A 23,042-nucleotide genomic window follows, 5' to 3' on the forward strand; every position below is an offset into this window, starting at 1 on the left:
TAAGATGCCTGTGGGAGTAAATATGTTTGCTTTTTGATTCTGAAGTAACTATCAACATGAACCAGCTGTAGCCGTTTTTTTCATAATTTTAATTTTTTTTACGGTACAAAGTTGAATGAGCCACTCAAAGAGTGTGCTGCAGTTAACATTCTACTTTCTCCCTAGATTTTGATACTACGACAGTTTATTTGATGAAAAAATCAAATATTACAACAAGTTGTTGTTTTAGTTTGGCTCGGTTAAGAAGTGAAGATTTGACAAAAAGCAGTACTCAGTCGATCGCTCGATTCAACAATGTTCATTTTCATTGTTAAAACTGGACACAACCTTGACATAGCGATGGCATGTCAACAATTTGAAGATCTACGGTAATATGTAACTACTTTAGGTAATTGCCTGTTAGAGCTAAGTAAGCCACACAACATTAAATAGCATGTACTCACTATATGAAAGTGTGAAGTAACTTACCTAGAGTGTTACGAGCAAGACCGTTCCCCGTATTGATGAGGGAGACTAGCAAGGCGCTCGTCCACAGCCACTGCATGGTCAACCCCCCTCCACCTGTGGGCAACAGAACTGCGTTAGCAACCAGTCATTAGATATCTACAGAAGAACCTAAAACATGTTTAAGAATCACAAGTTTACAGAAATAAAAGACATCCTGGGTATACAGAGACGGAATAAAAAGTAGTCCGAGTATTGGGAGACTATTCCGCCATTTTCTACGCAACGCATGACTTTTAAAAGCGCTGCTCCGAATCACATTCTTTCGGAGCAGTGCCTTAACCCCAGATTCCTTTCGAAGCATTTTCTTTCAAAGTACAGTAATGCATTTCAGAGCAATGCCGCGGGCGGACATTAATTGCGCCAACTGACCTGAGTCAGGTAGTCGAGTATTCCTGAATTGCGCCAACTACTCCAGGGAGCCACCCGATACGTTCCTTAACCAAGCCAAGTGACAACGCTCTTAGACTTTATAACTTAGATTAGGTTAGGTTAGTTTAGGTTAGGTTAGTTTAGGTTAGGTTAGGTTAGGTTAGGATGGGTTAGGTTAGGTTATGATAGGTTAGGTTAGTTAGGAAGACACGTAAACAAGGACATTCATTTGATGGCTTGGCGCAATTACGGAACTCTTTTGCGAAATTAATGCACGACCAATGCCGCACATCCTCTAGCAACAACATTGCTGTCATGTATTTAAATTCCACGGAATCGTATTTATAACCAATAGATAAAATCAACATAGGTAAATATCGTAAATGTACGAGTTTATCAATGCTACGATTAAAATACAACCACTGTCCAAAATAATACATAACAATAATAAAAGTAATGATAAAAGTATGTTCCGAAAACACTTTCGGAAATAAAATAGAAAAATAAAAACAACTTCGTTCAACTCAGAAAGAAGGAAAACAGCAAACTTAATAGTCGATGTCGTTCCAGAGAAATAGCTGACAAAGAAACATAAAAACAAAAATTGCAATAAAGGAAATTCATGTGTGGTGCTAAAAATACACGCGGCCTAAATAGTAAGCATGTAAAAGGCGAGTGAGCGTGCAAAAGTAAAACCTCGGTGTACCCATTCCCTTCGACAGATATAATAAATGTTGGTTAGCCAGACTTTGACAACACCACTTAAATGTTAAACAAAACGCACTCGAGGTAAGCCAAAGCACGCGAATCGAACATCAAACACGAAACCTGGAAATTTGTCAATTGCTTTATAAATAATGTGGAACACTCGAAGGGTAATGGAATGTGTCAATTGTTTTGAATACAATTGAGTTTTTTCAAGTGGTTTGATAGTTGGGTGTTGGAAGAGAACAGTTGCCTATTGAACTTTATTAGGTGTTTACTACTACCGATTATGTGGGTTGTTAGACATGTTTAGGGTCACGTTGGTGATATATATTACTATCAATACTATATAGTTAAAGTCAAGAGCTTATAATAGGTTGAGGAATTGGGTACAACATAGTAATTTGAAATTAATCAAATGTATTAAATGTATATTGTATATATGTTAGCCCATGAATTGGACTGTATTTATTCTGCTTGTTTATACAAGTAATATTTTGAAATAACTCTGTAGGTCTATAATTGTTTATATTAATTATTTTAAGTTTTCTTGTATAACGTCATGTTGGGCTTTTATACATTATCATCTCAGTTTATATTATTTATAATAAAACTTTTTTATAAACATCTCGCCATCTTGAAAATTGTCCGTTTGTAAATTGGCTGCATACCGTGGCATTTAAAAAGTCAATTAGGTTTTAACTGATTGAAAATAGAAAACCCATATTTACCCATTACGCTTCTAGCTTCGTAATTTCTCGATCTCATAATTTTCTTGTCCAAAGTTTATTCTAGTCCTAAATAAAATAGCTTCTAAAACTTTGTTCCCATCATCAATTTAATCATGTAACCCTTTTTCCAGTACTATCAACACGAACTAATAACTATTTTTACGAACAGGTCATTAATTAATTTTATTAAAATACGTTACAGTAATACCAAATATACCACTAAATAATTAACCGTTTTATCGCACAGAACGTGCAATCCTGAATAAGGATCTATTAAGGGTTGTTGAAAGATTAAGATCTAAAATTCACAATATCCGTATGAAAATTTGCACATCTGCAATGTTCGATGTATAGTCTAGCCTACAGTAATTTACAGTTCAGTATAGAGAGCGAACAGTAAAGGATTCGACAAGAGGACTAGAAACACAGACATTCCTGAGAAGCTTGTGGCGGAATCAAGCCCACATCCTTAACTCTGTCCAAGCCTAGATCGCTTATACATTCCGTTAACTGTTGTTTGCATACAGTGAAACTTAGGCATTATTACAGCAGTTTTTTACGATTAAATGCACTAATACACATAGGTATGAAACCAGTTGTATCGGAATTAAGTTTATTTCATTGTCTTTAAATATAAATACCACTGCAAACCTGCAGACTAAGCGAATTTCCATTTACCCGGCTGGATTTCTACAAATATCCCTAAAAATTGTCAGAATTATTTCCTATTTAAAAAACATGAATTTTAGTGAGTACTTAGGTTTGCTGCTACAAGGAAGATATTAAGGTGTGATTTTTTTATTGTAATGTTGTAATGTAGCTTAGTATTAAATAAACAAAATTGCCAAATTTGATTAAAATATATTCATAAACAAGCAAACTACAACAGCATAATTATTCTCCATAAGAATAACATGGGAATTTTTAATTTACAATTTTTTTACTATCACCGTAACCGTTGGGTATACAACAAAGCTTCTATTTACAATTTTTTTCTTTTTGCTCTACAAAATGGTTTGAAATTTTGTGTTTTAAGGGTCAAAAATGGAATAAATCAAATTGTACCCCATAAAACCCCCCATAAGCCCCCGTTCCCAAAATCCGATTATGCTGGTTCGCGAACTCGTTCGAATAAACGTAGGTTTACACGTTTGTACCAAATTTCATCAAAATCGGATCACTCGATTTATCTCACTTACGGAGACACACGCACAGGATATATATGAATTTGAGCGGATGGTGTTTTTGGCCTCTGGGGACCTCAAAACGAAAAAGTAAATCGGTCCCGGGTCTAGGTCTTACCATAAGACCAACAGTAATAGCGTATTCCCTATATGGGAAATTCTCTAAAATTGTTCCTACGAAATTAAATTTTCATCAAATTTACTGTATAAATTGGTTGCATTGATTTTTCCAAGTTATGATTGCAAATGCATACTTAACCATTCAAAATTGTAACAAAATAGTTTCACCGTGTCATTTCAACAGAAAACTTTACACATTTCAATAAATAATCACTTTCCTGAAGCTACTTCAATCAATTTTGGTTAACTGTATTGAAAATCACTGTATACAATTTAGTGCAGGTTTGGTAATGATTTAATAAAAACCTTTAAAACCGAGGGAAAAGTTAAGCAGCATTCGAATCGTCACAAAATATATTAAAATTATTTAGTTAGGGCCTATAGTGATTATTTTCTATCATATACAATTTTGTTTAATAGCATATTGTGACTTCCACTTAATATATGTAATGTTAACCCACTTTATATTGCTTAGTGAACGAAAATCTGTTATTTCAGGAATCAATGCACAGTTGAAATAAGCTTATGTACTATGAACCATTTAACCTAGTTTATTGCATTATTTAAATGATACAAACCCAATTGATCATAATCATGTTAACTTTACGACTAAACTATGGCAAACTTAAAAACAGTTTTTCCCTAATATATCAGAAAAATCTAAGGTAGAATCATGATAGGAGGATCACGATCTCGTATTTCTCATATATGGTTGACATATTTACTATACTTAGACACCCGAGTGTTCTGTACTCTAATGTCCGTTTCTGTATGTCCGATGGTGCAAACTGGCGTCTACCCCAGACCCAGAACATGGTGGGGGAAAGGTCAAAAAGCCCCGCTCTCCCAGTTGCGTACACCGGCCTCGGCCTATGCCCTACTTTTGGTTTTCAACCGAAATGAAAATAATGCCACGATTTTGAACCTATCAATTACAAACGATTCGATCTCATTCGCTTCAAGAATACCTTCAATAGTTCCAATTAGTTACCCATAGGTCAAACACATTGCGTAACTTGGTTTTGTTTACCTAATCCTGGCAAGGAGTTTATTATTCAAAGCCTCGGAATTCTCAAGTCTTTGGGTGAACCTTTATTGTACAATAGCTAGTGTATTCCTCTACTTACAGGAAAATGGTTCGACTTAATATTAAAAGTCTTCAAAGTGATTAAACAAGAATTTGACATATAACTCATCTAACCAACATTATCTGACATTTTCAACCTTGTATTACACCTTGTTATAACCTTGTAACATTAATAGCTTTGTACAAAATAAATAGATTTGCCAAGTCTGATCAAAATATATCCATAAACATGCAAACTACAACAGTTTACTTATTCTCCATACTAATAACATGGCAATTTTAAATTTACAATTTTCTCCGTAACTAATTACCATACAAAAACATTTCAATATACTAAATTATTTTTTTTAAGCTCTTCAAAATGGTCTGGAGATAAATTGGGACGTTTTGTGTTTTGAGGGTGAAAAACGAGAAAACCCAATTATTGTCCCATAAATTCCCCCATAAAACCCCGTTCCCATGGTCCGATCATACGAACTCGTTCGAATAAACATAAGTTTACACGTTTGCACCAAATTTCATTGAAATCTGATAATTTTTCCCCGAGTTATCGTGCTATCAGACATACACACCTATATATATATATATATATGTGAATTTGAAATGATGGTGTTTTTGGTCTACAGGACACCTAAACGAAAAAGTAAATCAGTCCCGGGTCCACGTCTTACCATGAGACCTACGGTAATAGCTTATTCCCTATATGGGGAATTCACTAAAATGATAGTGGGATATACGTAGAACAGCAGTTTTTCATCATGACATGTGTTGGACAACCAGCTGGCAATCCAGGGGTAAAAACTCGTACCCTAAATAGTCTATTACGACCATTAATTCAGTAATAGACCAGCTGATTCGAATAAAATTTACATACAGGATAATAAATTATAACGGAGCCCAATGATTTAGCTTCGATGACTATACCTCCTTTATAATATTTAATATTGATTATTTTCAATTAAAACAATATTTTACTTCGATTAAACGTTCTACGTTATCTAAAAGTCGACGGTATTAACTCTCACACATTACAACTTAAGAAATGTCTCAAATAAACATCCTAGATTATTGGTTTTCCTTAATCTTTCTAACTGATACAATCTCTCTAGGGTTTTATCTTTGAACAACAATTAGAAGGTTACGAACGTAAGAAACAAGACAAGGATCCACAAGTAAACAATTACAAAGATAAACAAAATTAAGACGAGGTGATAGTTATAATCATTGACTCCGATACAAACATAGACGGCAAAAGGGTCCAAATTAGCTGGCAAATCTAAATACAACGCGGTGCAAAATCATGGATAACAATCAAGCCAACAAAAACGATAACGCGCCAATCAAAACAATGATAATCATGTGTCGGTGATTGAGGATCAGCTGGTATAATGAATCGTTATTAGTTCACTGTACGTGCGAATAGATCGCACCACCTTTGCCGTCCCAATGCTGTTTTCCCTGTATGATGAATAATTTAATGGATATAATAGTCTAATAGTATATTTCTAGAGACGTACTCATAAAGAATATAAATAGGCCTATACAGGGTGTTTTTTTTTAACGCAACCAAAATTACAAGTACTGTGAGACACTGTTTTACGACAAAATAAGTAATGTTAGTAAACACCAAGATGAGTTTTTTCTTTCACAAAAAATTCCAAATAACAGCAAACCTCGATAACCTCATAGGCTCGTTTCACATCTACCCGGCTTCTACCCGGCATGCCGTTAACCCGACTTCCAGCCGGCACCGGCACGAGTGCACCTTTCACATTACGACGACACCGGCACTCCGGCAGTTGTACTCCAGCTTGTGAAACTTGTGTGTCGTAGGGATGGAAATAGAACGAAATAAGAATCGTTTTTTTGGAAATAGAGCAATTGTAATGTTACTTTGAAATAACCTTTATTGCAACTGTTTTTATATGTGGAATTTTTTTATATTTAATTCTGTTTGAATTTGAGTGAAATTCAAATCAATGTTATGTAATAAAATAAAAAAAATTAAATTAAAATTGAGTAAAAATTCAGTTGAATTCAAATAATTCTGCTCTTGAACTAAATTGATAAGTAGTTCATGGTCTATTTCCGACATGACCAAAACTTTAAGAACAAATACCCAAAATTAATACAAATTAACAACAAACAACTGAACTAAAAGTACTTTTGGTGCACCCGACAGACGGCAGGTGCCGGTTGTATGTGAACAGTCACGTTTGGCCGCTATACCCACTACTCCAGCCGGCCTGTTTAACCGACACCGGCAGCCGGCCTTCGCCGAGGGGGCACCCGGCATCCCTCGACTAGTACCCGGCAGCCGGGCAAGTGATTAACCGGTCACGACACATGCCGTGCATGTGTGAACGGTGCCATATACTTCTTCACCCCATTGCCGGTTAAACGACACCCGGCACCCGGCAGCCGGGTAGATGTGAAACAGGCCATATAGCAACAATGCACATCAGCTGATCGGCAATGAAGTATAGAAAACAGGGATACCAACATACTGCCTTGATTGTTCGTGAATAAGTATCTCACGGTACTTGTAAGGGTTCCGTTGAAAAAAAAAACAACCTGGTTACAATATGACAAGTGATACGTATAAAATTAAATGATGAAAAAAAATCATCTAAAAAAATCATTTAATGTTATAAATCCTCTTAACAACGTGAATACTATAAGCAGATTTAAATGTTGGGCTCTTCTGCCTTTTAAACAATGTTGAAACATTTTTTTATTATTGAGGACATTTTCCACCACAGGAACGAGTTCTCTAGGCAGTGTTATTGATGTTGAGGCTGTTGAGCTTTGGATGCGTGTTTGTAATTTAGTAATATTTTAGGTGATTTCCCACCTGATGACGGACTAGATTTTGATTCCCGAAACGTCATGAAAACTTTTTTTACTCATTGATACGAAGAATCTCTTCAATAATATCTCAAACAATAATTAATTAACACTAAATGGCACAAAAACCCTACAAACGAAAAAGTCAATAAGGCAAATTTGTTCTTTTCTTTCATTATCAATTCATGCATTGCTATTTTTTTAATCTGTTCTGTAATGTAACTTAACTATATATGAAAATCTTTACACAAGTATTATCAGATGATAAATGAATCTATTATAGTAGTTTAATGTTTACGAATTGCTAAATCTAGATTATTTAAGTCTTTCAATCAAAATTTAAACGTATTTCAGATGTTTTACAACTTATGTGTGGGTGTAATGGTATTGTTTGTACTTTCAACCCCAAGTGTTTGCCATCCCTGTCTTTGTGAGTTACGACAGAATGCAGCTACACGACGGACAGCCTCAATCAACTCTGATAGGCCAATGTAGTTTCCTTTGTGCTCCTGTTCTCCATGCTTTCGCCTTGTCAATTGCATCTCATGAAAGGCCTGCACTCCATCTTGGGCCAAACTACGTTAGAAATTTAGTGGACCGAGTTGACACAAAATTTTGAACTACATGAAATTGTAACAGATATTTTAAAGACATATTTGTTGCAATTGTACATACAATTGTGTGATGGGGGTTTATGTGATATAGAGCTAGGGGTTGTCAGAGAAAGATAAGTTCGTGCTGTTAAATTTTTTGATGTATGCATTTAATAATACAATTATACAGACTTCTTAAGAGATGTAGTTATTACCGTAGACATACTAAGTAGAAAAGTATACAGCAGTTATTCAATTAATATAATTTTTTGAAATTACGATGGAACGTGATAGCTGACATTTAGGGGCCTAATGAGTTCGCCTACAAAATAAATATGACTATAAATCTTCCGTTTTAAATTTAGCTCATACAAAGAAATACAAAAAAGGACAAAGAAATGTACCTTAGAATACTGATGACAATTCTACTACAGATGTACATTTTCTTTAATTTGTTACTTGTTTGGTTACAAATAACGTAAAGGAAGATTCAAATTATATGGAGCAGGTTTGCTGCGATGGGGGTAGTTTACATTGTCTTGTCATGATGGCACTACAAATTAATAAAAGGTTATAACATCAAAATCACAAATAGACCAAACTCAAGAAATGTAACTTACTTCAGTTATTAACAAAACAGTGACCACATAATTAAACCAAAACTACATTACTTTAAAGGAAAACACGACAATTAAAGCATGTAACCTCCTCTTTAAAAAATCCTACAGTTGATTCACAGGTCCCAATAATTATTGTTGATACACCGTAACGCAATTAAAAACATTTATATATTTTTCGTGTAGTTTTACATGCACTATCGCCGTTATTTTACCATATTCTGCAAAAAGGAATAATAACTATATTGGAATGTGTCCTAAATACTTCATAACATATCGACCATGGGATGCAGTGGCAAGTATCGATGACTTGATAATTTTACTTTTAGCATGAATAAGTCCTAGGTCATTTGTAAACCCATTTTGCAACGTAATGAACTGTGTGAATTACAGGTCTTGTGGGGTTGCTAAGTACAAAAACACTAACAATCGTAGGGAAATACATTGGTCGTAACGGTAACGGCGGAGACCGTAATGGGATTCTTTACGTAGAGCCACTAAATCGTGTATTAAATTACAACGCATTTGTCTGCACAACTGTGGTTCTAAGTAAAGCTTAAAAATACATAAAATAAGACATTGGGAACCGTATAATAAATAAAGGGGGTTTAAAATAAACGAAACCCCCTATGTGTACTGGGAATGGTAGGCTATATACCTCTTCGGGTGTATACAAGGATATATATATACAAGGGTATATGCAAGAGCCAAAATGCTTCTTACGAACTATTTAAAAATTTAGAAACATAAAAAAGGGACAGTGTGTTTAAATCCGTGCGGACAATTTCCGCAGTCAAAGAGTCTTTAAGAATTTTGATTCCCTATTTTGTATGAGATTACTGTATATTGTATACTGTACATTTATTTTTCGTACAAGCTATAACGAATCTTGGTATAAAATATTGAAGTGTATATGTTAAATATTATATTCTAAACCAACAATCGGTTACCGAACTAATATTCGCACAGTACATCGTCACCCATTTTTTTTCTAATGAGAAATAGATTAATTACTGTTTCAGCCAATGTTATTTTTAAAGACGCAACACTTTATCAGATTAATAAATAATCTGGGAATTCGGTTAATTTACCTGTTTGTTGTGACAAGGGTGTTCAACATCTAAAAATACCGTGTAGGGTAATAACAGCTTTGTATGAACAATGCAATTTGAGCACACAAAAATTAATGTTTAAAAGGAATATTGATATTATAGAACAAGTTTTTAAGCCCCACAGTGTGAGGTGTTAATTAAGTGCGTATTACAATAACACCGAATACAACTAATTTCTATCATAGGTGGACTAAACTGGAGATCTCGAAAATTATATTTACGTTGTCTTTGTTGTCGTACATTTCATTCAGCAAATTTTTACCGTAAAACAAAAGCGAAATTTTATTATTCAGGGGTACAATAAAACCAGAAAAATTAAGAAAAAAATTTAATTCGCAATGGAGTGGGAGCCTGTGGAAGGTGCAGTAATTATAACGGTGTAGCCGTCCGAGGTGTCGGGGGAAAAGTGGCAACGCCGCAGTGGTGGGAGACTTGGCAACAGCGCGGCTGCATCGCCGGTCGATAATCACCCAGGTACGCTGCATATTACAATACAGGACTCCTTCCCGGCCTAAATCCGCTTAGTTTGGGAGGTAGGGTCTCGCCCCCGCTTTGTTTACGCATTTATACACTGGTAAACACCACTTCTGGCAGAAAAAAAAAATGAATAAGGGGAATTTGCCAAGGACTCGAGACAAGGACGTGAGGTTATGTTCATCTTCAGAGAAGAAAGGGTTGTGTAGTGAGCGTATCGCTTGAACTTAGGTAAGGCTTCAATTACCTTATTAATAATACTGCAGCAATTATGACCAACTACGTAACTGGTTTCAAACAAAGGGAAATAACAGTTGTCCTTGTTGAAGGGAACTGCGACAGCAAGTATTGTGTACTGCTTGTTTCGTCTGAATGGATCGCAGGAGAAAATGTTTACGGCAGTAAAGTTGTACAGTAACGGAGATCATTCCATGTATATTGTCAGTAATTACTTTTTGTAATAGGGCAATTGTTCGCTTGTATTTTTAATGAATAAAATAAGGAAAGGTTTTAAAATCTACGTGAACACCAATTAAAATCAGTAGGCCTTCTTTGCAAACGTATTATAGCAATATGTTGCGACATGGATTTGAACAGAGTTTAAGTACAATTTACAGTGTTTAATGACAAATTAAAATTAGTCTTAATGTTTTAAAACGATTACCTACGGCGATTGCTGCTAAAATTGCTACAACTGTTGAAACTTTAGGCTCCGAAAGTTGAATAACAAAGTAGCAAATTTATGCTTTGTACAAAAATAAGATTAGTTGAAAATATTCTAATAAGGAGTGTTCTCCTTATATGGTATGTTCAAAAAATGTATTAAGATAGGCATTGTAAAATGGAATTAAAACCTTGGACTAACAACAACAACAAGGATATTTGCTGTAACAGCTAAAGAATACTGTACAAAATAAACTCCTCAAAAGGTAACAAAATTGGCTGTCTACAAATTTATTTGAATGAATGTACGGGTTTAAAAATATACTACGACTTCCTGCCCTCCTTAATAATTTGACCTGGTGAATTTTGCTAGTTCAAAATTGAAAACTGTAAGGTAATGCACAGTCAAGTTAGGAAATTAAAAACTCAAAACATAATACGATATTAGCAGTTACGGATGAAAATATTATGAGCTATAAACAGTTATGTATTATTAACACACATAAAGAGGAGAGAGCACTTTCATGTAATGGTTACTTAGCTTTATGAATAAACAGCTTACATCACGAGTATATAGTGAGACGTATGTACGCTACCAGATACTTAAAGACCTTAATTTGTTACCAACAATAAATATATAATATTCCAGGGTTTGTTCACACGTAAATCAATTTAGACGATCGCTAATTATTTTACATGAACAAACTTAAATGAATCTAAAGCTAAACAAATAAATCTTTTCAATTAATTGTTTTTATCGCGATATCTATTTCAAAGTCAACACAATGGGTATGGATTGCCAGTAGCTTTTATTATACATAAATTTTCCTAGAACACTTACTAGTGAGGCTTTTAACACTAATTATATATTAAAGGGGGGCGCTGTCACTTGATAGGGGTTTCTATTGAAACATTTTTAGTTGTCCCCCGAATCCCCCCTTTTGGGGGACACTCAAAATTTTTTAATGTAAACCCCGTTCAAGTGACACATCATTTTGAAGTGTTTACAAAAACTTAAAGATTGGTGAAAACCAGAGCTCGCTATCTCTTCTCTATCCAAAATGGCAGCCAATATTAACAATTTTACCGTTGATTTTCCACAACATTTGACGGGCTACCATTTTGGATAGAGAAGAGATAGCGACTTATAGTTTTCACCATTCTTTAAGTTTTTGTAGACACTTCAAAATGAGGTGTCAGTTGAAGGGGGTTTACATTTAAAATATTTGAGTTGCCCCCCAAATCCCCCCTTTTGGGGGGACACTCAAAAATTTCAAAATGATAAAATGAAACTTTTTGCTAAGATTGCACGACCACCAAAAGGATATCTCTGTATATTTACTTGGAAAAATAATAGAGGGGGGGGGGTCTTGACTTTTTATTCACCCTGATGTTTTGTAGTTTTTAAATTGTTTTATGAGTTAGAACGTCTAGGCTCCAAGGACTCTTAAGAAATGTTCGCCTTTACTTGTATGAGATTCATATTCCTTAAATGTTAAAATGCTAAAAATAATATTTTAATTTGTTTATTTTGTTCATTAATACAATTTTTTCGTGCATATTAAGTATTTCTTTATTAAATTTTGTATTTGCAAGAAAATTTGACATAATGAACATTTTATCTCGTAACGCAGTTTTAAATTTACAGTTTCTTTAACAATGTGCTAAAATAATTAAAAAATAATTTAATAAATGTCAAATTGCTATACTTTCGTGGCACGTCTTCATTAAAATGCAGCGCTATAAATAAAAAGAAATTAAGTTTGCAGCCGTTTGTTTTTTAAACCTGCGCTCTAATTAAAAATACCTTCATGCCAGAGAATAAGGAAGGCTATTAATTAAAAAGGATTTATTGCGTCCAATTTTTAAATTGTAAAGAAACTATTTAATCTTCATATTTTGTGCAATTTATATATTTCACATGTTAACATAACAATTAAGTTGACACATGACATTTTGATGAGTCAGAAAAGTTATAAAATCAGATGTTTTTGGTAATTTTTATCTTGCGGATAATTAGTGTTAAAAGCCTCACTAGTAAGTGTTCTAGGAAAATGTATGTATAATAAAAGCTACTGGCAATCCATACCCATTGTGTTGACTTTGAAATAGATATCGCGATAAAAACAATTAATTGAAAAGATTTATTTTTTTAGCTTTAGATTCATTAAAGTTTGTTCATGTAAAATAATTAGCGATCGTCTAAATTGATTTACGTGTGAACAAACCCTGGAATATTATATATTTATTGTTGGTAACAAATTAAGGTCTTTACGTATCTGGTAGCGTACAAAATGAGGTGTCACTTGAAGGGGGTTTACATTTAAAATATTTGAGTTGCCCCCCAAATCCCCCCTTTTGGGGGGACACTCAAAAATTTTAAAATGATAAAATGAAACTTCCTGCTAAGATTGCTCGACCACCAAAAGGATATCTCTGTATATTTACTTGGAAAAATATTAGAACCGGGGGTCTTGACTTTTTATTCACCTTGTATTTTTAATATTACATTATACTAGATATTTAAATTACAACCACTCTGGGATTTAAAAACATTTTGAGGTGGTATCAATAACTCTTCAGCCGCTGTTTGAAAATAACAAAATTAACATTGCTCGTATAGTGGGCAAATCCAAGATGGCCGTTGGCTTCCATGGACTCCGTTGGAAATACATTCAAAACAACAAACAACATTTCTAATCTCACAGTATACTAGATATTTACATGGTTGTGATATTCTAGGAAAATTTGTCAGAAATACGCGACAAAGTATCCTGCCGATAAAGGATCTTGCAGACATTTCCTACATAATTCGAGTCACTCGACTAAGACAAAGAATACCTAATCTTAATTGATCCGACGTAACTTAATCAAGGAGCAACAATAAAGGCTACCGCGTCAATGGGATTAGACGTACTTTAATTAAAACTCATCCGGCATCTTCTATAGACGTCCTTAAACTCCGCGGAGATTCTCAAAGATATTTAGCTTTTAAGGAACTTCGCATTGCTCAAGCATGGTCATTTACTTCTTTAAGACATATACAGATGTGGAATAATACATTTAAATATATGTTAAAACTATTTGCCCATAGTTGTTTCATATTATGTATATTTTGGTTTCAGAGATACTGAGAATGAACAAGCTTTGGGTAGAACGTTTATAGTAGATGTCATTTTCACAAACTAGTTTCAATTTTTTTTTCGCCTGTTCAAAGTTTCAAGATAAGGTTCTACTTCAAACATCTCAACATCCAAACGTCAACATGCAACACAGGACTAAAAAATAACCATAGGAGTATTTAATTGGAGGTGATTACTATACGAGTAATTGTTTCTTCATAATATTGCCAAACGGCTTAATCATTTTCAAAATAAACTTATCACACACTTTTATAGAAATTTCTATATTTCGGCATTAGCCTTCTTCAGGAACAAACACAATAACAAATAGAAGTGTTTACCACTCTGAATCATATGGTTTTAGCAAAAATCCAAAATACATATAATTTATGAAGAAGTAAAAAAGAAAATGTTTTGATAGAAAGAAAGAAAAAATTTTATAATTTTATATATATATATATATATATGTATATATATACTATCTCAAATTTAGACCGGAAGGTGTTTTAGATTTAAGTATTAATTGATGAGCTTGCTCAAGCTGTCTTAATTTCAAGTCTGGTGCGTCTTTTGCCAATTTTCTTATTCCTTTTAATGAATAACATTGTTCAAAATTTTGAGAATGCTCTCTCGCATGAATAGCCACAGGTTTTTGTTTATCAGGATGGTTTACATCATATCTGTGGCCATTCATACGAACTCTTAGAGCATTGGTGGTTTTGCCAATGTAGTCTTTAGGACAATTTTTGCATGAAATTTGGTAAATTACATTAGTAGACTCACAGGTGATGTTACTATTTATGTTATAACATCTTTTTGTTTGCCTGCTTGTGAAAGTTTTTGATGGGATGATTAATTTGCAAGTGGCACATCGTGGTTTGTTGCATTGATTACAGCCCGAAGGTTTTGCTGAGGGTTGGGAAGTGGGAGGTAGTTTGGGTTTTGAAAGAATGTCTTTTAAGTTAGGAGCTTTTTTGTATATTAGTCTTGGGGGTTTGGAAAACAAATTATGGGTCAGAGGTGAATTTGAAAGAATATTATGTGCCACTCTTAAAACATTATTAACTTTGTAAAGGCCAGGAAAGTATTGGGTGATGAATTTTGGATCTTTTTTGAAATTATCTGTGTTAGGATTTTTTGAGCTTTTTATTTGACTGTCTATTAAATTTTTAGGATAACCTCTTCTGTTAAGTGAATTGCTGAGTTTTTCAATATAATTTTGGTAATCACGATTTTCAGAACAAAGGTTTTTTGCTCGTATTGATAAGCTTTTTGGTATGGATTTTTTAATGTGTGCAGGATGACAGCTTGAGTAAGCTAAGTAATCCATTGTATTTGTATCCTTTACATGGATTTTGGATTTTAACATACCATCTCTAACAAAAACGTCAACATCCAAAAAAGTAACAATATCTTCTGAGAAGTTCCAGGTAAATTTAAGGATTGAGAATTGATTTAGATTTTCAAGGAAAGTTTGCAGGTTTTCTAGTCCATGTTCCCAAACCATGAAAATGTCATCAATAAACCTATACCAAATTGAAGGTTTCAACATTTGTGAATTTAGAAAAAGTTCTTCAACATGCCCAACAAATAAGTTTGCAAAAGAAGGTGCCATACGTGTGCCCATAGCTGTCCCTTTGAAGGTAATTTTGATCAAGGAATTTAAAATTGTTCATGGTTAAAACAAAATGAATTAAGTTTATAATAAAATTTGCACTAGGTTTGGAGTTAACTGGACGTTTTTCTATGTATTTCTTTACAGATTTTTCTCCTTCTTCATGTGGGATGTTAGTATATAGTGAAACTACATCAATTGTCACCAATATAGTATTGTCCGTTAGCGGGGTGTTTAAGTTCTTAATTTTATTAAGGAAGTCTTTGGAGTCTCTTATATATGACGGTAAAGTTTTCACTAATGGTTGGAGGGTGTCATCAACGAATGCTGAAATCCTTTCAGTGGGTGATCCATATCCAGATACGATAGGTCTTCCAGGTGGTGGTCGAATGGGTTTGTGGACTTTAGGTAAAAGATAAAAAATTGGTGTTCTTGGATTTAGAGGGCTCAAAAGTTTTATAGTTTCTTGACTTAGGTCTTCATTTGGTCCATATTTTTGCAAAAATTTAGAAATGTCATCATTGAAAGTTAAGGTAGGGTCATTTGGGATTTTTTTGTAGAATTCAGCGTCATTCAGTTGTCTTTCTGCTTCTTTTATATAATCTTCACGATTCAAGATTACTGTACTGTTGCCTTTATCTGCTTTTACAATTATTATGGAAGAATTTTCTTTCAATGAACGTATAGCTTTTCTTTCATTTTTTGTAAGATTATCCTTTGAATGTAGTGAGGATTCAAATTTAGGATCAGAAATGTTGGAGATTACAGTATTAATGAATTGCTCTACTGGATGGTCAGGAGGAAGAGGATCAGGTTCCCAGTTTGATTTAGGTTTGAATTTATCCAAGCAATTGGGCGTTGAACAATTTGGACTGTGAATTTGGACTGTGTTTGGCTGTTGTTTAATATAATATTGTATTCTGACATTTCTAGCAAAAGAGAGACCATCTGCAACATAATTTACACTTTATATGTACGTTTTGTACATTTGTGCTTTGTTTTTATGTCGTAGTCGTAAATAGGGGTTTCCCTTTCAAATTACTTGTTTTATATATTAACTAAAAGATCATCTTCATAGGCAAAACAATGTCAACTACGATAATAATTTGTATTTGACTATTTTAGCAACAATAAAGGTACCTAATCCGAATGCCAAAACTATTCCCTTCAAGATAAAAAAAAAACATCAAGAGTAAATTCAATCACATTTTATCTGAACTTTTATAGAGATTAGAGATGAGGCCTTTACAAAGTTAATAATGTTTTAAGAGTGGCACATAATATTCTTTCAAATTCACCTCTGACCCATAATTTGTTTTCCAAACCCCCAAGACTAATATACAAAAAAGCTCCTAACTTAAAAGACATTCTTTCAAAACCCAAACTACCTCCCACTTCCCAACCCTCAGCAAAACCTTCGGGCTGTAATCAATGCAACAAACCACGATGTGCCACTTGCAAATTAATCATCCCATCAAAAACTTTCACAAGCAGGCAAACAAAAAGATGTTATAACATAAATAGTAACATCACCTGTGAGTCTACTAATGTAATTTACCAAATTTCATGCAAAAATTGTCCTAAAGACTACATTGGCAAAACCACCAATGCTCTAAGAGTTCGTATGAATGGCCACAGATATGATGTAAACCATCCTGATAAACAAAAACCTGTGGCTATTCATGCGAGAGAGCATTCTCAAAATTTTGAACAATGTTATTCATTAAAAGGAATAAGAAAATTGGCAAAAGACGCACCAGACTTGAAATTAAGACAGCTTGAGCAAGCTCATCAATTAATACTTAAATCTAAAACACCTTCCGGTCTAAATTTGAGATAGTATATATATACATATATATATATATATATATATATATATATAAAATTTTTTCTTTCTTTCTATCAAAACATTTTCTTTTTTACTTCTTCATAAATTATATGTATTTTGGATTTTTGCTAAAACCATATGATTCAGAGTGGTAAACACTTCTATTTGTTATTGTGTTTGTTCCTGAAGAAGGCTAATGCCGAAATATAGAAATTTCTATAAAAGTGTGTGATAAGTTTATTTTGAAAATACTATACGAGTAAGTAATTGGTAAATTGAAGACCCACAGTGTCTTCAAAATATGTGTCTATTTATATATGAGTGTGTTCAAAATATTCAAAAGTCCTAATTAAATGCCATTACTATAAGAGAAAGTTATTGGTAAATGTGAATATTCTCAGTGTCATACCTCACCAACAAAGAGATTCAAAATGTTCAAAAGTCCTATTTGGAGGTCATTATTGTAAGAGAAACTAATTGGCAAATTAGAAGACTCTCAGTGCAATACCTCGCCAACAAAGGTGTTCAAAATGTTCAAAAGTCCTATTTGGAGGTCATTACTGTAAGAGAAATTAATTGGTAAATTAGAAGACTCTCTGTGCAATACCTCGCCAACAAAGGTGTTCAAAATGATCAAAATTCCTATTTGAGGGCAATTACTAGACAAATTAATCGGTAAATTAGAAGACTCTATGTGCACAACCTCGCCAACAAAGGTGTTCAAAATGTTCAAAAGTCCTATATGGAGGCCATTACTTATAAGACAAAGTAATTGGTAAATTGAAGACCCTCACTGTCTTGCCGCAGCGAAGTGTTCAAAATGTTCAAAAGTCCCAACAGTGCGGCGCAGGCCGTAACGTCATTTGCGGGTGGCTTTTAGTCAAGTAATTGGGGCTTTTGTCCTATCGCCCCTTTCAGGGCCACAATGGAGCGTCGATGCTTGCCAAACTAAAACAAACGTTCCCCAAATCTGAGATGTTGCCAGAGTTTTCGCCGTTCAAAACAGTCATTGCACCAGAGGCGTGTAGTTTAGTGTCGATTCTAGTGAAGAAATGAGGACGTCTTGACAGAAATGTCAACTACGATAATAATTTGTATTTGACTATTTTAGCAACAATAAAGGTACCTAATCCGAATGCCAAAACTATTCCCTTCAAGATAAAAAAAAAACATCAAGAGTAAATTCAATCACATTTTATCTGAACTTTTATAGCCCTACTGATTTAATTTCACGATTGGTTAGTCACCTTCAAAAAGAGATTAGAATAATTTATTTCATACCATAAACGCCGAATTGCCATACACATTAACAGCCAAAATAACATCTCTCATTTGTGCTTCATATAATAACAGAGAGAAAGCGGTAGTCACGAAAAATATAGAGTTTCTGTACAGTTTCTCCTCGCGACCGATGTTAATTATTTTCACCCAAGATCTTCAAGTAAACCGTTACATATCAACGGATTAACGGTAATTATAAGTAATTTTTAGGCAAATCTTTATCAGAACGAGCAACATAATTTACACTTTATATGTACGTTTTGTACATTTGTGCTTTGTTTTTATGTCGTAGTCGTAAATAGGGGTTTCCCTTTCAAATTACTTGTTTTATATATTAACTAAAAGATCATCTTCATAGGCAAAACAATTTTAAAATAGCAAAATGGTTGGGAAAGTTTAAATCAGAAATTAATATGGACTACAAGATCAGGACATCAACTATTTTAAACACAATGATACAAACAGAACCACTTAATTGATAACAAAATAGCAAAGTAAGAAAAAATACAAAATTAAGAAATAACATAACAATATCATATAAAAGCTAGTCGAATAGTGTAGTGTATTGATAACCCAAGATCCTCAACGAAGTTATATTATCAACCGATTAATCAGTTAATAAAAAAAACCTAGTTCACCTGTTGATCGAATTCGAGCAATTCCAAAGTATTACAGCCGTTATTTCAAAACGAATAACAGTCATGATGTCCGATGACTTAAAAAAGTCAACTCAAAGATAGTGTAATCAATCACTGCACTCCAGTTACCGAAACTGAAAATGAACAAACTCTGAAAACGAATGCTCACTCCACTCCAGTTATTGAAACTGAAAACTAACTCACTCTAAAAACGAACGCTCTTGCTCTTGTGTGTATCATGTGTTTACTATGAACAGCTGTAATCAAATACAAATTATTTGTCTTTTTAAGTAAACAAAATCTGTTCTTCATAAGAAATACATTGGGATTTTGATGACCTGTTGTGGGGTAAAGCCCGAGGACTTTTAATACAGGAATTGGTGAAAGGGGGTGTCTACACAAAAAAATACTAAATTTTGACACATCATCGTTTGTAAAAATCTGTCCATTATTAACGGAGGAGTAGTGTTTCGTAGAAATCGCCTTCACGTATTATATATAAGGATTTAAAGTAAAAATAAGTATACATTTAAAGAATTTTGTTTAATGTCAAGCAAAATATAGTTTAGTTCGAATATGTTAACTTGAGGATTCAAAAATGTCACAGGCATCGTAGGAATATTATATTGAAAACAATAAACCTTTACTTCATGACTGATTAAACAACCTTATTTCCACAACCCGTTAAACTAAATTCAGGTAAGAATTCCCCCTATTAAGTATTAAAATGTAAAAGTAGCTAATATAAAAGCTAGTCCAATAGTGTTAGTGTATAGTTACGTAACATGGTGATCCCGGTCCGCGATCACCGGCTAAAAGGATTCAGCGTATTACACCCTTTCTACTCTCCTGCATTTTTAAGGCCTCAAAACAACACGGCTTAATACCCACCACTATATTAGCCCTACCGAGTCTCATTCTGTGTTCACAGCAGAAGGGAAGGTTGAAATCAGTTAGTGTTTGAGACATGAAATTGCTTAGAAAATTTAAGAGAATTGAGTAAGGTGTCCCATTTTGATTTCAGACAAACCGTTGGAATTACGTAGTAATACAATTATGAAATGAAATATTCTCTCACTAAACAATCCCAAGTTATACCGTAAAATTTTTTTAATTTATTTTAATACAGGAAGTATCTAAAACAAAGGTTCACTAGTTTGAGCCTCACAGGTGCCAAATACAAACATGTCATATTATGCATAGTTTTAAAGCTATATTGAATACAAACATTTTGATGGAATCGGATTTCGACTGTTTCTTTTTTTAGGGCAGCTTTCTATGCTGACAATTTTGTATTGTTTTGAAATTGAACATTTCTTATGAGTTAAGTTTTATTTTGGTATGCAATATAACAATTTCAAAATATTTTGGGGAACATGCTCGTATTTCTAAAAACTAAGATTTAAATTCAGTAGTGCCTTATGACAAATTGCATGCCATTTTAAAGGCGTTGCGATTCCAAGCAACCTTCAAGTTTAAACTATATATGCCTAAAAATCTCTTTTAGTTTCCAAAATTTTTGCTCAAATAATCATGTTGTACCACATAAAACGCAAGTAAATTAAACGATACGGTCGTAAGTAGCTAGATGGCAGGGTAAAAGTGATCACCTTATAATCTAAAGGTTGCTGGTTCTATCTTGAGAAAAGCCAGAAACTTAGGCTAATGATAGCTAGATTTTGGCTCTTTAACTTTAGACGATTGGGGTTTTATTAATGGTTTTAACTTAAAATATAGCTGGTATTGACCAGCAACAAAACCACACAATGCACCTTACTACATTCTACACTCATTCCTTACTCATTTGGGTTCAAATACGTAAGTTACGGCCACTCCATAAATAACAATAATATTATTGTGTTAAGCCAATAGGAAATTTTTAGCTAACACATAAAAGCACTTAACAAAAATTAGCCAATTGCAAGCCACGCGGAGTTATTTATGTGGCTAGAAAAGCCGGAACGATAACGTGCCAAAAAAGTAATCCTCTCCCCTTAAATTATGCAAGTTTTTGTCCCTAACTGAGGTTTTCTTGACTTGATTGATTAGGTATCTTAAACACAATGACTTGGAAGTTGCCAAACCCTATTTTTTAGTTACCTATTAATAAGATTTTTAAGTGGTAGTATTTAGGAAATTTTCTTGTAAATGCATAAGTTGTTTTTTATTAAATACATACTGAGAATTAAATTCCTTAGTCTCGAGAGTTATGGCTTTTGTTGACAGTTTTTTTTCTTTTTTGTAAAACACTGGTTTACCAAAGAGATGAATTAATATGTTTACTGTCCGCATGTATATTTAATAATATTGTTATTTCTCTTGTGTTAAGGGTACAGTCCAACAAACTCGTTATATACGGTAGGCCTACGGAAAAATCAGAAACTCAACAAACATTTGATTATATCCAATGATCGGGTAAAACAAATTAATAAGTTTTGTGAAATTTCCTACTAGTAATCATTATTTCCAATTCTTCCTCGACGAATAAAAATCCTATAATTTTCTTTTACAATCTCTAATTAAAACTTTAAATTTACTTCAAAGATTGTTTCAGACAGAGCATTGAGGAAATAAATCCGAGAAGGTAAATGAAATTACAAAGGAGCAATGGACAATAGGATCAAGCTTGACAGAAGAAAGCCAACTCATTGTCGGCTGGGCTTTAAATCTCTTAGAGCGATTTCAATCGGTCATAAGGCTTAACGGGGAAAGTGTCAATGAGAATGTTATCGGCGACCTACAGGCCAGCGCCATTTGGCATTTCTGTCTACCTCAAAATATCATTGGCGTTGACACGAGTCAAGCCATATTGCCATATTGCCCACTTTTGGTGACGTAAAGCATGCTGTTAAAGAGAGAACATTTTACAACTAAAATATTATTTGTAAGGAGAGACGCGTTGTGTTAATGTGATTTTCAATAATTTCTAGGAATTAAAAATATTTTATATCTTTATAAAAATAATTCTTGATCATCATATTTGCACCTGTGAATTTTGTATAAGACTTTGATAACAACGCTAGTTCAACATGGGGAAGAAAGCTGAGGTCCCGGGTTCAACTCCCGCAAATCACCAATGGGTGATCATCAATCTAAGTGATGATTCCACAACCCCTTAGGTCTAGCCTGATGTGATCAAAAAATCAATCCTAAGCTCAAGCATAGCGTCCTAGGACAAAAACGCTATGTGATACATTCATACTTATAGCAACACAACATAGCAGAATATAAATTTAAGGTGTTACAATGGATATCTATTTCTAACGTCACACGACATTCATCTCCCCCAATCGGAGAACGTCTTTACAGAACGAGTTACTCGATAGAGGTGGGAAATATGTCCGAAACATTCAATCTAGTGTATGCGTTGATTATAATTAAATATAAGTAGTTAAATCAAACACATAGGCAGTCACAATATTTATTACAGCCAGAATACACAGATTCGCAAGTATATCGTATATTTGGAAATAAAAAAAATCTGTTTGAGGGAAATTTCAAAGAAGTTCTAAATGAATCAATGATTTACCCTTTTCTTAAAACAAAAGG

At 33.7% G+C, this 23,042-nt stretch overlaps 1 protein-coding gene across 4 annotated transcripts in view; it reads right to left on the minus strand.

The window, feature by feature from the left end:
• The window catches only part of LOC128997906 (latrophilin Cirl-like), a 181,555-nt gene that overhangs the window by 126,061 nt on the left and 32,452 nt on the right, over positions 1-23,042 (minus strand). For all 4 annotated transcript variants that reach the window (XM_054423717.1, XM_054423716.1, XM_054423715.1 and 1 more), the window contains exon 2: positions 469-561. In XM_054423717.1, the coding sequence (XP_054279692.1) occupies positions 469-544 (76 nt within the window). In that variant the 5' untranslated portion in view covers positions 545-561. The remainder of the gene's footprint in view (positions 1-468; positions 562-23,042) is intronic.

This window comes from Macrosteles quadrilineatus, unplaced genomic scaffold, assembly GCF_028750875.1.
Source record: "Macrosteles quadrilineatus isolate MER2022 unplaced genomic scaffold, UCM_ALF_1.0 Scaffold_7__1_contigs__length_78375512, whole genome shotgun sequence".
Taxonomy (NCBI): domain Eukaryota; kingdom Metazoa; phylum Arthropoda; class Insecta; order Hemiptera; family Cicadellidae; genus Macrosteles; species Macrosteles quadrilineatus.